This window comes from Amblyomma mixtum, chromosome 10 (genome assembly GCF_055824585.1).
Source record: "Amblyomma mixtum isolate Tamu chromosome 10, ASM5582458v1, whole genome shotgun sequence".
NCBI classification, from domain to species: domain Eukaryota; kingdom Metazoa; phylum Arthropoda; class Arachnida; order Ixodida; family Ixodidae; genus Amblyomma; species Amblyomma mixtum.
In genome coordinates, this window is record NC_143021.1 from 10472925 (window position 1) to 10492358 (window position 19434).

At 49.0% G+C, this 19434-nt stretch overlaps 1 protein-coding gene across 1 annotated transcript; it reads right to left on the minus strand.

Moving 5' to 3' along the window:
- Window positions 1-8420: 8420 nt before the first annotated feature.
- Window positions 8421-18673, minus strand: LOC149325122 (uncharacterized). The gene is made up of 3 exons (XM_089563802.1): window positions 17950-18673; window positions 11360-11783; window positions 8421-8861 (listed from the first exon to the last, which is right to left on the minus strand). Exons 1-2 carry the CDS (start codon window positions 18129-18131, stop codon window positions 11384-11386), a joined length of 582 nt encoding a protein of 193 aa, XP_089419928.1. The 5' UTR covers window positions 18132-18673; the 3' UTR covers window positions 8421-8861; window positions 11360-11383.
- Window positions 18674-19434: the final 761 nt, after the last annotated feature.

Sequence of the window (19434 nt, forward strand, 5' to 3'; positions counted from 1 at the left end):
CAATTCTTCTTTCTCGGGCGCGTGCCCACACTGTGAGGAGGAGTTTTCGGACACCTACCACATGGTGTGGGCATGCCCTTCCAATCCTGCCTACCCACCCCACCTCCACCCCACTCGAGAGGACTGGGAAGCTGCCCTGCGCGGCTGCTCCGAACTCCATGCCCAACAGGCATTATCTGAACGAACAAACGTAGCGTTTAAAACAGGACACAGAAAGATGAGGACAGGACGGGGCTACAACTTACAACTGAATGAAATCGATAAACGAAAGACACATCCCTTCTCGAGCAAAGCACGCATGCGCAAACTTGAAGGAATGACAAAACTGTGATAAACTAGAAAAACCGGTAAAAGAAAAAGAGATGAAAAGGCGTGGAATAGCCACCGGTCATGAAACTGTTTACAAACATTAAGTGCGTCTTAGAAAGTTTCTTTCTTTTTCCATTAGATAAATAGATGGTGTGCTAATGCACGTGTCATTGCCGCGTTGTGATATTTCATGAGCTTCCAGGATTTCCCTCGCCAATTGATCTTTACCCCTTCCTAAAATCTTCGTGCGGTTCAAAGAGGGAAAGCAACCTGGGCAGCTCTTGCAATGCTTTGGCAAGTGCTCATCAGTTTGTTGACGAAGCGAAGATGCGTGTTCACTCAGCCTTACGTTTAGACATCTGCCCGTCTGCCCAATGTACACACTTTCGCAGCGTAGAGGGATCTGATAAACAATATCTGTGGCGCATGAGACGTGTGGCTTCTTGTGTTTTGTGCTACACCCTGAATTCTTGGCGCTGTCATGATCTGCCAGAGCGCAAAGCTTTGCAAGCTTGAGGCGAGCTGAAAATACTACATCAATACCAAATTTTGCTGCCACTCTCTTCAAGTTGTGCGAGAGCCAGGCATTGGTACAACAGGCATTGGTAGCTAGAGCCCGGGCCGCTGCGGAAGCTACAGGGATCCCGGACTAGGGATCCCTCCTAGTGTTTGTAAGGGGCGGGCCCTTCCGGCTCGCCCCATCGACCTCTCACTGTAAATAGAAATAAAAGTTTTCCTCCTCCTCCTCCTCCCCGCTTCCAGCTCCGGGGCCCGGTTTTAAAGCCGTAAAGGCCCGGCCCACATTTGGTAGCTTCCAATCATGTTGCCCTCTTAGCATGACTGGCTCTTCAAGGGCATGGCCAGCCCTGCGGCTTCTACAAGGTAAACCACCCTCTCTACCACAAAATAAAAATAAAAACAAACACAAATACACATCCGTGCCAGAACGTGCGCGAATGCGTAACGCGGGGCGGGGGGACACCCGTAGTTCCCGGCGCGTTCGCGAGCGGCCGCGTTCCAAGAAAGGCGACGCTTCGCTTTTGGCGCCCCCAGTCGCGTTCCGATGACCCCGCGTACTCTACCGATCCCCTACAGTGGACGCCTTGCAGTTCGTGTAATATTCGTAATTTCGTATCCTTGAAGCTTTTGTCCGTGCACAAGTGCAGCAGGTGGCAAACATCCACCCCTATAGCTAAGACCGACGTGGAACACTTGTGCTGGATCCTACGTCTTCATGAGAGCCCCATATGTGGCCGACGTGGTGAAGGTCGTCCTCGGCAATCGTGGGAAATTTCCCATATCGTGGGAAAAGCGAGCTACAAAGAGAAAAAGGGAAAATTTATTTTTACCCTATTGAAAATGTGGGAAATTTTCGATGTCACTGAAAACTGCTGTTCCAAATGTGTTTTCTCGGGAAAATGTCAAGTGATGCAGTGAAAAGTATTTCATCGTGGCGGTCTGACCAGTCTTGGGGGCATAAATTTGGCCCGTTTCTTTTTCTGCCTAGCCTAGGCTGCAGAACCGCAGAAAGCTGTCCAGGAGTTTAAATATAATCGCGGGCGCGGCACGGGTACATGCACAAGAGGGTGGTGGTGGTGGTGAAAATATTTAATCATAGGGAGATTGTTGTTGAGTGTTGGGGGTCGTGACCTGAAGGGTCACGCCCTTACAACCACTAGGTGGGATGCCCAGTCAGACACCCCATTGGCTTTTGCCGCAGCCCGGGCGCGCTGCGTTAAGGCCCTTTGGGCCTCGAGGGTGCAGCAACCGGACGGGGTCGCCTCCCAGTCTTCTCGGGTGGGGTTCGGGATAGGGGGTAGGGACGGCCGGGTTCTGCTGGCAGGCCCACACCATGTGGTAGGTGCTAGACACCTCCCCACAGTGTGAGCACCGCCCGTCGAATTGAGGATCGAAATGTTGTGGAGTTGCCGGGCACAACATCGTGTTGGTGACCAGGCGCAGGAGTACCCGCTCGTTGACCTTCCCCAGCCCTTTTCACGGGGTGGGAAGAGTTTGGTGCGTAGATTTGTAATAATCGCATATTTCCTTAAAAGTGTAAATCGGATTGAAGTCGAAGTCCTGGTCGGCGTCGGGTCCCGTGGGAAATGCCCGGAGAGAGAGCGCGCGGGCGGCGGCGTCGGCTGCCTCATTTCCGTGGACGCCTTGGTGACCTGGAGCCCAAACGAGAGATCGGTACGTGGGATCAGAGTCTCGGCTACAATTTTGGTAAATGCGATAAGCTAGGGGAGTAACCCACCCTTGCGTGACGTTACGACAAGCCCCTCGCGAGTCGGTGATTATGTATTTGGAGGAGGTGTCAGAGGCTGCCAAAGCGATGGCAACCTATTCTGCGTGAATTGCTGACTGGGCTTTGAAAGTAAGGGCGTCTACTGCTTTACCCTCGTGGACGACCGCGGCCGTGTACCATCCCCTGGGGTCCGGACCGGACGCGTCCGCGTAGAAGACTCCTGATTTGCTCCGAAAATGGCGGTCCAAGGCTTCCACCCGCGCCAGGCGCCTTCCATTATGATCCTCTTTGGACATATTGGTGGGGAGAGGCCGCACGTGGAGGGCGCGTCTCCAGTGTACGGGAAGGCGGCATCTCTCCTCTGTGAATTGAGTGTGCTGGATGTGAAGTCGGGCTAAAAGGCGGCGACCCGACCCTGTCTTTGTGAGACGAGTGTATTGGTTGTTGAGGTGGGCCTCCCGAAGCTCCCTAAGAGTGTTCACCATCCCCAGTGCCATAAGGCGGCTGGTAGAGGTAGAGACCGGGAGGTCCAGCGCTCGTTTCATGATTTTGCGGAGGGTGACCTCGAGGGCATCCTCCTCCGGCCTGTTTCCGCAGGTGGAGGTAGGGAGTCGAATGCAAGATTCGACTGGCCACGAATGCTTTCGCCAGCCGCAAGGCGTCTTTGCGTCGTAACCCGCCGCGCTTGTTGGAAACCAGGCGGACCATGCGGCGCCGCCTGGTCCCCCACCTGCCGGAGCTTGGCGAGTGTTGTGTCGCAGCGTCGCTGGTTGTGTATGAAAAGTCCGAGGACTCTTATTTCCTTGGATTCGCGAATGGGACCGCTTTGCAACGAGAGATTGATTTGGGTCGAGCATGTGCGCGAGGGACGCAAATGCACGAATTCCGATTTCTGCGGGGAGCATTGCAGACCACAGTCTCGAGCATAGCGATCCACTATCTATGCTGGCGGTCGTTTGCAGGTTGGTCTCCATGTCCCCCAGGTGTCCTCGCGTAGCCCAGATGGTGATGTAGTCGGCGTACAGCGCGTGCTGGACCCCTTCGACCGCACCCAGCAGGGCGGGTAGGCGCGTCATGGCAATGTTGAATAGCAGAGGAGACAGCACCGCCCCTTGTGGAGTCCCCCTCGTGCCGAGCAGGAAAGGTCCGTGCTCTTCGTCCTGTATTCGGATGTAGGGCAGTCTGTCCGTGAGAAATTGTTTAACGTAATTGAAGGTATTGGTGCCGCAGTGAGTTTGACTCATATGTGTGAGTATGGTCTCGTGAGTTACGTTATCGAACGCTCCTTTCAGGTCGAGCGCAAGGATTTTATCGTTTTGGGGGTGCGTAATGGGGTTGAAGATTTCGCGGTCGAGTTGGAGCAGGACATCCTGTGCGGATCTATGTGGGCGAAATCCGAGCATGGCGTCCGCGAAGGTGTGTTGTTTGAGGTACTCGGACAGCCGATCCCGTACCATCGTCTCCATCAGTTTCCCCACACACGAGGCGAGAGAGATGGGGCGGAGGTTGTCCGTGTTGATCGGTTTCCCGGCCTTCGGGATGTGGTGGTGGTGAAAAACATTTATGGGAAATCAAGTTCTTTACAAAAAGGTGATTAGGGTAGGACCCTATTGGCCCTTTCCCCTTACAATACTGGGTGGAGCCCCTATTCCGGTGCCCCATCGGCAAGCAGCGCCGCCCGCGTCCGTTGAACCAAAGCCTTTTGGCTCTTTAGGTCTTGACAGCCGAGCAGGGCCGCCTCCCAGTCCTCTCTGGTGGGGTTGGGGTTGGGGGGGATAGATGGGTTTGATTGACACGCCCAAACCATGTGGAAGGTGTCAGCCACCTCCCCACAGAACTGGCACGCGCCATCAAATGATGTATTGAAATGTTTAAGCACCGCCGGGCACAGCACAGTGTTAGTAAGAATTTTGATGAGGAGGCGCTCGTCAGCGCGATCCAGACCCTTACAAGGGGCCGGGTAGCGCCGGTGCTCCTCCTTGTAGTAATCGGTGATTTGTTTGAATGTAAGGGCCAGATTGTCTGATCGGGAGTACCCTTCCAAGGACAGGGAGATAGCCCGGGGAGAGGTGACAAGGGCCGTCTTCCAGTCAATGGGGAGCGGGGTTTCCCCCATCCAGATCGCATTGATGTATTCTGGAAGGCACTTGTACACTGAATTAGGAAGGTTCGCCAAAAGTTTGAAGGTGACCTTGTCCCAGTCCGGCGTGGTGCCCCTCTTTATTTTGGCCAGACCCGCCCGCAGATCGTGAAGCTGGAAAGGCTTGTACAACTGAGTTTTCCCTGCCTGCGTAGGAGTAGGCCGATCTGCGGGCGTCCCGAGTTGTGCACAGGTAGCGATCCCGGAGCGCCTGTGCCAACTGCGTTGTATTTCCTAGGAATGAGTGCATGGCTTTGTGTAGTTGCTTCTGCGTTTCTGTGTTGGGTTGATGAGGGCTCGGAAGAGCCGCCACGTGTGGCGGTTCGACATCTGCTTCGCCGCCGTGTTGCAGCGGTCTATCTACCCAGTTGGAGTCAGCGAGTTGGGCCGCGTACTCTGCTGCCTGCCGGGTGAGGTCCGCAATGCGCGCTTTGAGCTTCTTGTTGTGTTTCTGGCGCTTCCAGTGGCGTGCGAGGCCGCGGCGCGCTTCCCAGAGGTGGAGGAGGTGGTTGTCCACGTCCGTGACCACCTGTGTGAGCTGTATCTGCTTCTCGTGGGAGCAAAGGTGCGATATGACCGACCGGGACCAGTTTAGCTCAGTGGTAGAACATTCGACTGCACAAGAGGCCGGGGTGGGACGCCCATGGCCGTATTCTCTTTTGGGAAGATAGGGAGGGGACTGCTTTGTACATTTATATTTGTCATAAATATGATGTATATTTTTCCGCCTGCCCGGAAAATATCTCGCAGCATGGTCTAAGCGACGCACTTTCTTATGGCATGTTGAAGACGTACCTATGTCCGGACCAAGCACTGATGCTTGTGCGCTACAGGTGTTCGCAGTGCTCTAACCACACCGACGAAGTCCACGCGCTCCTATATATATTTGCAAGTTCACGATTGTGGCGTTAAGCAACTATAACGCAGTTACATGACGGAAGCCAACAGTCATCGTATGTCGTCTGCGCCTAGAGGGGAGATATGAAAGAGGGTGAGAAATGAGGTTGAACGAGCCGAAGTGGAGGGGCCCTGCGCCTTCTCATGTTCTCAGAATTAACAGATGGGCATCTTTGGTATATCTTCCATTGAAATTCCGCGAGCACCATGCCGTAGGGAGTGACCTAGCGACCCCGCACCTCCTCTCGAACTTACCTTCTTCACCCCTCCGCACCCCTAGCCCGTCAACGATCAACCCCTTCCCGTGAAAAGTTGTCAAAGGTATCTGAGTGAATCCCTGGAGTCAGCGTGCACGAGGAGGGATATACTATAGGAAAATGTGAAAGCTCTCCCCTTGCCAAAAGAGAATGCGGCCATGGGCGTCCCACCCCGGCCTCTTGTGTACCCGTGCCGCGCCCGCAATTATTTATACTCCTGGACAGCTTTCTGTGCATCTGCAGCCAAGGCTAGGCAGGAAACAGAAGAGCCAAATTTATGCTACCAAGACTGGTCAGACCGCCACGATGAAAGTCTTCACTGTATCACTAGTCATTTTCCCGAGAAAACACATTTGGAACAGCAGTTTTCAGAGACACCGAAAAATTCCCACATTTTTAATGAGTTAAAAATAAATTTCCCTTTTTCCCTTTGTAGCTCGCTTTTCCATGATATGGGAAACTTCCCATGATTCGCCAACACTGGTGGGAAGGGGGTTGATATTTTTTTTTGCCAGGCTAGGGGTGCGGAGGGGTGAAGGAGGTAAGTTCGAGAGGAGGTGCAGGCTGCTACGTTACTCTCTAAGGCATGGTGCCCACGACACCTGGATTTCAATGGAAGATATACCACAGACGCCCATCTGTTCTGAGAACATGAGAAGACGGGGGCCCCTCCACTTCGGCTCGTTCAACCTCACTTCGCACCCTCTTTCATCCCTTGGCTGAAGGTGCAGATGATATGATGACTGTTGGCTTCCGTCATGTAACTCGTGAACTTGTAAGTATAGGAACATGTGGACTTCGTCGGTGTGGTTAGAGCGCTGTGAACACCTGTTCCACACATATCAGTGCTTGGTCTGGACCTAGGTAGGTCTCCAACATGCCATGAGAAAGTGCGTCGATTAGACCATGCTGCAAGATATTTTCCAGGCAGGCGGAAAAATATACCTTTTAATTTGAACCTCCTAAACACAAGTCGCGCATGTACCAATCTCATCCCGAAACTTATCAAAACGAAGCGACGATGACGATACAATGAAGCGCAGCACAACAGGTTTTTATTGGAGGTTAGCTCAGGCCGCTAATGTCTCTATTGTAATGCTGAATCTGCAGAGAAAGCTGTGCTGTGGAGGTGGAAGTCGCTACAAAAAGTTTTATTGTTTTCATAATTCATAGGCTTTCTATATTTAATTTTATCAGACTGATTTTTTCTATTGATTTCCTTCGCAGTATTCACTCTTTAAGTTATTCTTTTTGGAAAATGATTATTTTGTGGAAAAAAAAGGGAATTTTGAGCTCAGAATTGGGAAAAGTCAACTGACCGATGTGGCAACACTGGCCCTAACCCTTATATCCACATCTCCAATCCGCTGAGTTTTGAGGGGAGTACACAGGGGAATGATACGTATGCCTCCATTGCTGTGAATGCAAAACACTCTGACCTAAAGGCCTTAACCGTAAAGACCTTTGACCTAAGACCTCACAAGCAAGGCCACGTTGGGAGGCTGCTCCACTAGATAGGCTGTGGGCGTTCTTCTTTGAGTTTGCCAGTTCACACGCCAAGTAGCCTGCAAGGCCTTTACCCACTTCCTGCAGGTGAAAGCCTGCCACATCTGGCAGGTTGTCCACAACCTGGTGGGCAGGCAGGTGGGCCACCTGCCACAAAGCAGGCTTCAGGGATGTATTATGTACGCCCGAAATCGGAAGATGCTGCAAGCAATGCTACCGCAATAAAAAAGTGTTCTGGCTGCAATGAGGTGTCACTAATGTCAGTGCACTGGCGTGGAACACTTTTCAGTACCAGCTTGAACCCTCCTGGCTGTCACGAAACCATTTATGTGTGTGTCAAACAGCTAAACTGATGTCTGAAAATGAAATTCGTCAGCTCTGAAACAAACCATCAGCCAGCCTCACTGAGGACAATCCAGAGTAAAAGTTTCAGTAAAACATGTGCTGTAAGAAAAATAAGCTCCGGAGCTGCCCTTAAACTTTCAACAAGTGTAATCTACATTAGCAGGCAACTGGTACGATTTTGAATATCCTCATTGATTTATTGTGTGTGTCGGAGGATGGTATGCATGTTTGTCCATCTGTCTCGGATCTGTGCCAGACATGTCAATTAGCAGAGGCATGCCATTCCTCTGTGCTAGCAGAGCTCATAGTTATTCGAGACAGTTTATCCACGTTTGCCAATTGCCTCAGTACTGCCCTGCTGCCCCAACTTCTGTACCGGCTCCACCCAGGCAGTTTGAGCACTATGCCATGTAACCAGTTCCCTGGGCAGTGTTCGTGTGTGTCACAGGGTAGAGTTATTTCCATGCCCTGTGCGCGCTCTGTGGGCAGAACGTACAACAAGCTACATTGCTAAAGCTGATAATGCTGTGTGTGAGCATTAATTCCACCATATAACCTTCCCGGGGGTCACGTGGCGGAATTGATAACCTGTTTTGAATTGATGGCCAAACAATTCAGAACAGAATTCCAATAATCCACAGCTGCTGACAAACGTTAGACTAGATGTCACAATGTGCAGAGACAAAGAAGACTGGAACAATAGGACATGGACAACCACTGTCAACCACTTATTCACTTGTCTGTGCTTTTATTAGGAACATTGAACAACCAACAACCCAACTGACAGTCACTGCAAAGGATCTGTGCTCACTTAAAGAGTTCCAAGCAAGGCCACGTTGGGAGGCTGCTCCACTAGATGGGCTGTGGGCGTTCTTCTTTTGAGTGTTTGCCAGTTCACACGCCAAGCAGCCTGCAAGGCCTTAGCACACTGCCTTGCAAGAGCACTCCTGGAGAGTTTTGCACAGGCTGATGAATGCTACATGCGCTGTACATGGGTGCTGCCTTGAAAGTGGTAGGCCCACTGGAGGCCGCCTGACAGTCCTGCAGCCACTGGATGCTATTCGCCAAATGACGGCTGCAGAAGACCGACGAGGTGCGTTGTAGAGGATGATTTGTACACAGGGCCCATGTTCCACCACTGAAGAGTCTATTTACAAACCTGCATAGGAAATAATGTCGCCTTTCTTTAATCGGTACCCTCTCACTGCTGTTCTATGCAATTTACACAAATATGACACATGCTGAACAAGCATAGCTTGCTGGGCCAGCTGGTGCATGGTGAGTGAAAAACCAGCGGAAAGGACGCGTTCACAAGGAGGAGAAGTACACAGCACAATGCTTTCCAGCGTTGTCCTGCGTACTTCTCCTCCTTGTGAACGCGTCCTTTCCGCTGGTTTTTTACTTACCATGCTGAACAACTTCTGGAAGCCAGTATACATGCATAACTTATGCAATGTCAGACACACTGTTATTTACCGCTTTTTCTTTTGTTGCCATTTCTATGACTGCAGTGGTGACAAAGGCCATACACTTTTTTTTGTAACCAGGCAGGCCTGCTCTGCTTCCAGCATTTGCCCCCAATACATTCATTCTTCAAAGAAGTGAATCTTATATTTCAGTATCACATGTACTGTGGTCTTTGCACGCTCCTTTACACTTTACAAATCATGCAAGTAACCAGTGAAAATCAAGTTGAAACATCACTTTATGCGAGTTGGTTCATACTGGCGTAAGATGAGATCTGCAAGGGCAATGCCACCCCACAAAGTATATTAGTCCTGTCCTGTTTTTCAGCAGTACTTCCTAAATTAAATGGAAATCCAACTAATGATGTTTCATGCATTAAAGGAAATGCAAGATACAGTGCAGCTGCAGCTGGGTAAAAAAATGTCACATTCAGATTGTACTGCTCTACCAGCCCTACATTTGCTCACATAAAGAAAGTACCTGGGTATTAAGAATGAAGGATGGAAAGAAAAATGTAAATGCAAGAAGGCTCAAAACTGCAGTGATTAAAATGAAAAGGCAGATAAAAAAGTAATGAAAAATTGCTAACTCCTCACCAACCCTCATGAAGCCGGACATGAGTGTTAGAAGTCAGCCGTTCTTCACAACTCCACAAGCACTATTATGGTATGCACACAACTGTCTTGGAGCCTTTTTCTTGCTGAAAAGTGCTCCTTCGCTGCTCCTCTACCCCCACAGCCATGTCATGCAACCTTCTGATGACTCGACATGCCAACCACAGAGCAATAAGAACTTTCCACACACTCTGACTACTACGCAGCTGGCATTCACTCTCTGTGTCTGACGTCCTACCTCGCTCTCATTGCTTTACTGTAGTGTAACATCACTGCACCTGCCAAACAATCCTGAATTAGTATGACAACATGCACAGCTTGTCCTCTGAATGTTACCTCCAACTTTGTTAGCTCCAACAAAAGCATAAACAAGGCTTGACAGCTAAAATGCACTAATCCGCACCGAAATAGATTTGGACAGGTTGCTGCTGATCGCTCTGCGTGGCTACAGACACCACACGAACGGCAGGTAATAAACTGAGTGACGAATCTATTTTTTTTTTGAAGAGCTGGAGCCTAATAATCTTCAGAAAAACTCGCTCCTTGCACTGCACACTATCATCCACTACAGCCATGACAAAGACAGGTGAAGCAAATCCCTCGAAGGCCAGTTTGGTCTGCTGCTTGTTTTGCAAGCCTGAGATATGACAGCTTTCATTTGCTTGCATTTATTGTGGAAGTTACACAAAACATTAGAATAATGTCATCTTAAAGTTCAGCAAATGCTATGCTATATAAAAAAAAACATTAGATTAACATTAAAACTAAACTAAAGCTGTGCTTTAAATGTGCTAATGTTCCAATTGGAACTGTAAAAAAAATATTTTTAACCCTTGTGTTCCAAAGCTTTTTTTGCCATACGCACAGTAATTACTTCTTCAGCTGGCAAAACTTGACAGTTAAATCTTGTAGATGGTGCCTGCCACAGATAGCCCCATAGATTGATCAGATAATTTCAATTATTACCAATCCATCATTGCCACTTGTGGGACATTCTTCATCATGGCCGAATGTAAGTGTGAGCCCAGGATATCAATTTGAAGGTGGTCGCATGTTTTGCGCGTATTAACAGTATTAACCATGCTGTACTGTAGCACTCTAGTGTCGCTAACGTAGCCCATTACTAAACCTTGCAATGGTTGACTAAAGTAGCGTGCTCCCAAAATTTGCAACAGACTGGTCCTGTAAGGTTACTTTACTCATCTAGCAAAAGTTGCACATATAGATAGTTTTTATGTGACGTCATGGGCGCCATCTTTGGGTACTGTGGCTACTGTGGCCACAGTGTATGCGCGCGGTTGGTGATGGGCGGGTTAACAAAACGCCGAGGCTTTCGCTGCGCTTTCCGGAACCAGAGATGGCAGCCGCTGTGACGTCGGTGAAAACTATGTATACTGTTGTTGACCCACAGTTCGATGGCACCGTTGCTCGAGGAAACGCCGATCGTAGACGAACAGACCTCGCCTCTCGATAACGGCGGAAAAAGGTCCATTGCGTGTGCAAGGCGTGCGAGAACCTCTCCCACGAAAGCATTCATTGGGCACGCTTTGGACAAAGTTCGCGACGGTGCACGCACCGGGGGTGCGCGGCGGCGGCGCCGTCAGGAGGAAGTGAGGCCGTCCTGCAGGCGAAGCCAGGTGTCCCCCAGCGCCCGGGCGAAGTGGTCGTCCACGGTGAGCGCCGAGCTGCCTTCGGCCGGCCCGGCGAACAGCGCCGCGTACTGCGAGCCCAACGAACGCCGGAAGTGGGCCTCGACTGCGGGGTCCGGCTGTTGCTGCTCGCCCGCCGGCCGCGGCGGCAGCTCCCTGGAGCCTCCGTGGGGCCGCGCGGCGGAGGCGCAGCGCCGGATCACCGAGGGCCGCGCGCGCCGCATGTCGAGCGGCTGCGGCACGTCATCCGCCGCCACCGGCGAACGCCGCGGCTGCTTCTCGCTGGGCGGCGCTGACGACGGCGGAAGAGGCAGCTTGCGCTTCTCGGCGGCCGCCACGGGCATTGCGCACCTGCGCGCGCAGGCAAGTTAACGCGATCCGCAACTTTTCAGAAAGCAGATGAATAATGCAACCACGTGTTCATCACCGGCGCCGACGGGGCGTACAATTATTATTGCGAAAGCAATACTACTCCCAATAACGGCCTTTCGCGTAGCGGCGGCCACTTGGCGCGTTTGACCTTTAGAATGACCCTTGACGTCATACCATGCCTAGTGACGTCACACCACGAGCGAGAGACGGGCTACCAACTCGGCCCGTCGGGTAACGGCGGCCGCTTGGCACGGCGCGCCACGCTCTTTCCACTAAAGGTGCTGCATATGCAGTATAAAACACCTGCTTTCGCAACCTACCAGGCTTAACCAAGGCTAAGCCCTCACCAATTTTTATTTATTCTGGCAGATGTGATGTGAATTAATAATGACTGACCACAAGTGCTGCTAAACAGCTCATATCCATCATATGTACACCCTTGGTCAAGAGTAAATTTAGAGCCCTTGGGAGTTTGCTTCTGGACCACGCCGTGAATGTCGTTATGCATACTCAGCATTTCAAGTCTCTTCATGCCCCTCCAAGCAAGCGTTAGGACTTCCACTGATGCTACAACGGCTAATACACGGCTTAGCGGCAACCCCCCCCCCCCCCCCCCCCCCAAAACTCTGGACTTTTGACAAAGGCTGTACCCTTCTTACACCTACTGCAGTACCATCCTATGTCACGTCTTCTTTTCTGCTCAACAAATACTCATAGTCTGCATTTTACAGTGGCTGAAATTAAGTCTATACCAGGAAAGCAGTGTGTGTATTCATTTCTTTATTTTGGAACTGAAGTGTAGCTAGTTTTTTTTTGTGTATTCATTTCTTTATTTTGGAACTGAAGTGTAGCTTATTTTTTTGTGTATTGATTTCTTTATTTTGGTCGCGTGCTTTGCCGATGGGTAGGAGGGCATTTAAGGAGAGGGGGATGTGCGAATCCTGGCTTTCCACCGTTGCCTTTGCGCGGCTGTGCCGGCTTTCCGCGTTGTTTCTCCTCTTTCCTCTTGTGTCCTCGTCTTTTGCTGCGCTACAGTGTATTGAAACTATATACCAACAAGCCCAAAAAGCCGCGCTACTGGACTAAATATCGCAATGAACTTGAGAAACTGCAGTAGGAATTCATAATGCAAAATCTTCCACGTATTGTCAGCATCAATTTAAACACAATGTAGACAACTGAAATGCAAACAACAAAAGCAGATCTTAGCTGAGGGAGGCTGAATATTAGAGCAGTTTATGTGCACCTCAATGCCATGCCCTTTTGAAAGACCATGCATTGAAAGTGTTAAGGGAATCCATCTGTAATTTGTCTCCAATAGCTAACAGTTTTGCATTTCATTGATGCTGATGATTCAAAGGGTGTTCATTAACCTTGAACTTCTTTTCTTAATGTATTACATGCAATGGAGGGCCGGAGTGACTTCTTTCCCATGAGCATGTACACCTGCCGTCAGTGAAATATAGTCTCTGCACGCATTTTAAAATCCGCATCCAACCCTGCAGCTTCATTATCATCATCATAAGCCTGACTACACCCACTGCAGGGCAAAGGCCTCTCTCATGTCTCTCCAATTAACCCTGTCCTTTGCCAGTTGCGGCCACTGTATTCCCGCAAATGTCTTAATCTCATCCGCCCACCTAACTTTCTGCCGCCCCCTGCTACAGGGGACGTTTGCCTTCTCTTGGAGGAAGGTTATCTTGCCTTCACATTACATGCCCTACCCTGCAGCTTGGACCTTGGTAAAACAGTTAAAGGCTGCACACTTCACATCTGACAAAGAGGTCACCAGTGTAGTGAACCTCTGGAATTATCTAACAGACATCATCATTCCTAGACTACAACACAGTAGACAACAGTGTATGCATGGCAAAAGTACTAGTGAGGACCACATCAAAGTGATGAGCACATGCACAAGAAGTCATTCGAAACATTCATGTGATTGCATAAGATCCCTTGGGTCCATCACTCAAAAAAAAGTATAGCACTCCAGAAGTCAGAGGTTACCATACAATGAAATACACATTTTGAAAAAATGCAACAACAATTGTGAAAATAAATTCTTGCACGGTCAGAGCAACCAAAACATTCACTCCACCCGTTATGCAGTGCCCATGAAAGAAAGCACAAAATATCAACTACTTTTTGTGCATGATAACAAAAAAATATCCTTTTTTTTTTTTTTTCAGAAAGAATCAACAAGCACAAGAGAAAAATCTCCTCAGATACAGTAATAATGTGGTGGCGGACAGTTATGTGTATGTTGTCTTGACGGTAACCGTACCCCTGGGTGATTTCTGTGCCATATGAGATGAACAGGAAAGCTGACCTGCAGTCGTTATCATACGAGTGGGGAGAGAGAGAGAGGGGGGCCTTCATTCAAGAACGCAGATTTATCCGGTGGCTAAAAGCGCTGCCATGCTACAGTCCGATGCAACTCAAGGACAAAGCGCAGCAGATGCCCCTCAAAGGGGGCCCTCCAGCCAATAGCGTCGCCGCAGTTGATCCAATTAAGCCGTGGCCATTTCCCATTCATCTACAATCCCCTGCGATTTCACGCTAGCAGGTTCAAGGGATCCGGTCAAGGGGAAGAAGCGGTCAATGCCACTGTCTGGAGGGGCCCCTTTGGGGAACATTTGCAGCTTTGCTCTAGAGTTGCATACAACTATACCTGGCACTGGGGAGAGAAGGAGGTGAGGTAGGCCGCAGGAAATAGCTACGGGCATTAAAACAGGGTGAACACATGCAAAGGCGAATGCAAGAGCGTTTTAAAATTTGCACATATCAATACAATTGCAGCATAAGCACTGCACATGCTTTCAAAATAATTCTGCTCAGGTAACGTTAACTGCAGCAGAAAGTTACACAAGCTTATAAGATCAATAAAGGTGGTGCAGCTGTTCCTGATTACTATGTGGTGATTCATTGATTAAATTGTGCACGCTGGCAGAAATCTACTGCAAAATGTCATGTAAGAAATCAGAGTAAACATATCTTTTACCGTGTTATCTTTTGGCTTCTTCCATCGTGCCCACTGCAGGGCAAAGGCCTCTCCCATCTCTTTCCAATTAACCCAGTTCTTTGCCAGTTGCAGCCTCCGTATCCCCGCAGATTTCTTAATCTCATCCGACCACCTAACTTTCTGCCGCCCATTGCTATGCTTCCCTTCTCTTGGAATACAGCCCGTTACTCTTAAGGTCCAGCAGTTATCTTGCCTTCGCATTACATGCCCTGCCCAAGCCCACTTCTTGATTTCAACTAGGATGCCACTAACCCACGTCTGTTCCCTCACCCACTCTGCTCTCTTCCTGTCTGTTAATGTTTTACCTATCATAACTATTTTCATAGCTTGCTGTGTTGCCCTTAAGTTGAGCCCTTTTCATTATCCTTCATGTTTCTGCCTCATAGGTGCGTACTGGTGAGATACTGATGTTATATACTTTTCTCTTGAGGGATACTGGTGACCTGCCATTCATGACCTGAGAGAACCTGCCAAATGCGCTCCACCCCATTTTTATTCTTCTTATTTCACTCGTCATTCAGATCAGCGGTCACTACCTGCCTTAAGTACTTATTCTTTTACCACTTCCAGCACATTGCTACCAATTGCAAAACTGCTAGCTTTTTCTGTCAGAGACTGTTGAACATTACTTTGGTTTTCTGCATATTAATTATTAGACCCACTGTTCTGCTCTGCGTGCCTAACTCATTGATCATGATTTGCAGTTCATCTCCTGAGTGACTTAGCAAGGCAATATCATCAGCAAATCACTGATTACTAAGGTATTCTCCATTAACTCTCATTCCCAACTATCAAGGCTTCTGAGTACCTCTTGTAAACAGGTGATGAATAGCATTGGCGAGATCATGTCTCCCTGCCGGACACACTTCCTTATTGGAATTTTTTTGCTGACTTTATGGCAGACTATGGCAGTTGTATAGACGTTACAGATATCTTCCAGTATTTTACATAAGGCTCTTTTACACCTTAATTCCCCAGTGCCTGCATGACTGCTGAGGTTTCGACTCAGCCAAACGCATTTTTCGTAATCTACGAATGCTATATATATAGGGGATGGTTATAATCTGCACATTTCTCGATCACCTGATTGACAGTGTGAATATGGTCTATCGTTGAGTATTCTTTACGAAAGCCTTCCTGGTCACTTGGTTGATTGAAGTGCAAGGTTGTTCCGACTCTGTTAGCAGTTACCTTAATAAATACCTTATAGGTAAGAGACAGTAAGCTGATCGGTCTGTAATTTTTCAAGTCCTTGATGCCTCTTTTCTTAAGGATTAAGATGATGTTAGCATTCTTCCAAGCTTCTGGTGCGCTCAAGGTCGTAAGGCAAGGTCATAAGCACAATCTCCCCTCCATTGTTCAACAGGTCTGCTGCTATGATCCTCACCACCTGCTTCCCCCCTTTGCATTGTTCCTAAGACTTTCTTTAGTTCCTAAGTGCGTCTCTGCTGCGCTTGGACTTGCGTCCTTTAACAGAGTCTAACGCTCTGGGGCCTTGGACACAACCTTCCAGACAACGGAAAGCGGTGAAAGCGCTCCTGAATTTCTTAAGGGACTCGGGGTTGCATTCCCGCCTATAATCTTTAAGTTTTCAGTGCGCGCCCTCTGTCCCTGTGACATAGTGGTCGCTGGACACTTAGAAAACTCATTTCCTTACCACTCTTTTTCCTTTTTTCCCCTTTGTTCCCCTCCCCAAGTGTAGGGTAGCCAACTGGGCATCGCCTGGTTAACCTCCCTGCCTTTCCGTCCTTTTCTCTCTCTCTCGTTACTGGCGGTACATCCCATTGCTGTGTGATGCTGCCTATCTCATTTATGTCCTGATTACATTGTCTACTGTGTTGATATGTGTAGAACTCTTTGGCTACTTTAACTATCTTATCCATAATGCTAATGCATACATCTGATTTTTGCCTATGCCTAGTTTCCTGTTCACTGTTTTTAGGCGACCTCCACTCTTTAGAGCACGCTCGATTCTATTCATATTAAACTTCCATACGTCAGTTACTTTGCACCTATTGATTAACCTTGTAAGCTGAAATATAAAGCCTGAACAAAGCTTGAAACTTTTTATCCTTGTCATCTATATACATCAACGCGAGACTGGGTGCTTATGATAATGATTCAGGACAAGCCATCAGGACAACATTTTTAATCATCCCCAATCTCACTTTGACGATAAAATTAAAACAAGCAGGGACAACGCAAGGGACGACAAAAGAAAAGTTGCTTCCGAATTTGTCATCTAGTCTCAGTGCCAATACATCAAAAATCAATGCCTACATGCGGTCCATCATTTCAGTTGAAGCTGTTTCAGTTGCCTGCAAAACTGCAGCAGTAAGTACCATCCGTGTTCTGCTGTTGTGACGCTACCACTACACCAGTGGACAAGGAGACAGCTATAGGTAGTTCAGAACCCTGCTGCAGTGCAAATAGTTCTCAGAGACTACAGCTCAACATTACACTTCTCTGCAGAAGCATGCGACTCCACTCCTAACCGTTTCATTACTTCCAAAGGTCATGCTATGGTTGTACTATCTTCACAGAGATTACAAACATTCACTTTATGAATGCAGGTCAATTGGCATATATGCAACCCTGCTGGATTACAATGAGCAAATACCACGTACATTCCTGCCTGATGCCATAGACAACACAAGCTCACACTATATGGCTTTGTGCTTTTGTGGGTGTTCACTATACAGCTAAGAAAAGGTGGAGTACAAGGGGGTAATAAAAGCTTGCAATAGCAACTTCGCATTGCACAGTTATAAGTTTGATCAACGGGATGGTTGGAAGTCACGAAAGTCGGCCGCGCACATAGACGGGCTCCAAAGGTGGCAACAACCATCAAGCCGACAGTACCACGCACAGGTAACTGATTCACTTTTGGGACGGGCGCCGACCTAGAGAGGAGGTGCCGCGACGTTTCCGCAGCTGTGCTAGGCAGCCACCGCTACCTGTCAGCGCGGAAAGCGGGTGCAAGGGCCCTGCGTGCGGCCTTCGGTCAAGCTGTCAGCTGACGGGCAACGCGCGCTGCCCGCGCCAGCCGACGCGCGGACCTTCGGAAAATGCGGGCACGTCTCGGTCGGCACAGCACGCAACGCGGTGACAGCGTTCACTCACGTTTCGTCCACGCTGCGCAGCATCGATGATCTCCCGACCCGGCGATGAGCGGCGCTTGGCTGCCGCCGTTCAGACAAAAACAGCAGCGCGCATTCCGACTGCAGAAGCACGCGTGGTATGCCGCGTGTCACGTGATAAGCGCAGCGTGCGCCCATTGGCCGAGCCGGCGCAGGAATGCGCATTCCGCCGCCGCCGCCGCGTTCTTGCGAGCCAGTTCGACGGCCCAGGAAGCGTGCCGTCCGTTAGGTGAAATATGGAGCAAAACACGGCAGACGCCTCTCTTCCTTCTCTGAATGGGGGTGCAAGCTGCACAGCATGCTGTCCTCGCGTGGAGAGCAGAAACTCGAGCTTGTGGTGCGAATAAAGCGGATTATCCCTGCGGATTTCATAGGCACGAGACCGAACGGAGCACTGAAACGCAAAACGCTTGTGCACTGCATACTTTCGGCGCACACAGCCCATTGCGCTACCGCCTCCATGTATAGAAAATGAGGAATGATGCGGAATTAAGCTCATTTGCTTTAGGTAAGAATAAAGCTTGGAAAAACGCGACTGGTGAAAAATTTTCCGAGAAAAACAAGCACGAAAGAGTATAGTTTCTGCAGTGCAAGAGAGTCATTTTTACGAATTGATTGAAATGCATATGCCCATCAGTTACAACAAAAGCCGCAGTCTTTGTGGTTAGATAGACGACATTTACTGCAGGCTAGTAATTCTAGTACGTGTCTGCCGCGCAAAGCTGCGCACCGTATCGCTAGCTCAAAACAAAATTTTGCAATAAATTCATGGATTATAATATGGTTGAGCTCTGCTAGATGTCGCCGCACTCGCGCACGCCATTGGCTTGATGCAGCTTCTTTTGGTGCGAGACCGATACTGTGTGGAAAGAGCATGATAATGGCAGCTCACGCGTCTCAAATAATGAAGCTATAATGAAACTTTGCAATGGCGCACCTTCAGGCTCATGGAAGTCTACTTTCCGGCCATAAGGCAAATGAGTAGATCGAAATTGGCTTCTGCCTAGTTTAGTATTCCTATACCCCCTAAAACGACCGAATGGAAGCTCAAAAAAAGTGATCCGGGTCATTATAGTTAGAGTATCAAATTAAATACATACTCTGAGGTCCTGTCTGCCTAACAGTATGGGCACTGCTGGCTTGGAACCACAGATTGCCCTATGGTAAGCAAATGCAGCGCGTTCGTCTGCTTGAGCAGACGACGTGAACAACGCACGGCATTAAAATAAGAAAAGTAAGGTAGTTGCGGTTGCCAATGTAATCTAAAGAGCACAATTTCACTATGGTACTATGGTATGGTATTTGTAAGGGAAGTTATGCATACAAGAAAAAAAAGAAAATGTGACTCCGCGGCGCCCAGCGCTGCGTTCTCCTTTGTGTTTTTTATTATTTCCCAACATTTCTTCTGTCATACACCTAACAAAAATACAGCACGCATTATTTGCGCCTCTGCAGCGAATTATTTAAC

Excerpts from the sequence above, each read along its gene's own strand:
- LOC149325122 (XM_089563802.1), bottom strand. The coding sequence starts at position 18,131 with ATGCGCATTCCTGCGCCGGCTCGGCCAATGGGCGCACGCTGCGCTTAT. Across the intron at positions 11,784-17,949 it reads CTGCGCAGCGTGGACGAAAC|GTGCGCAATGCCCGTGGCGG; the intron begins GTGAGTGAACGC and ends CTGCGCGCGCAG.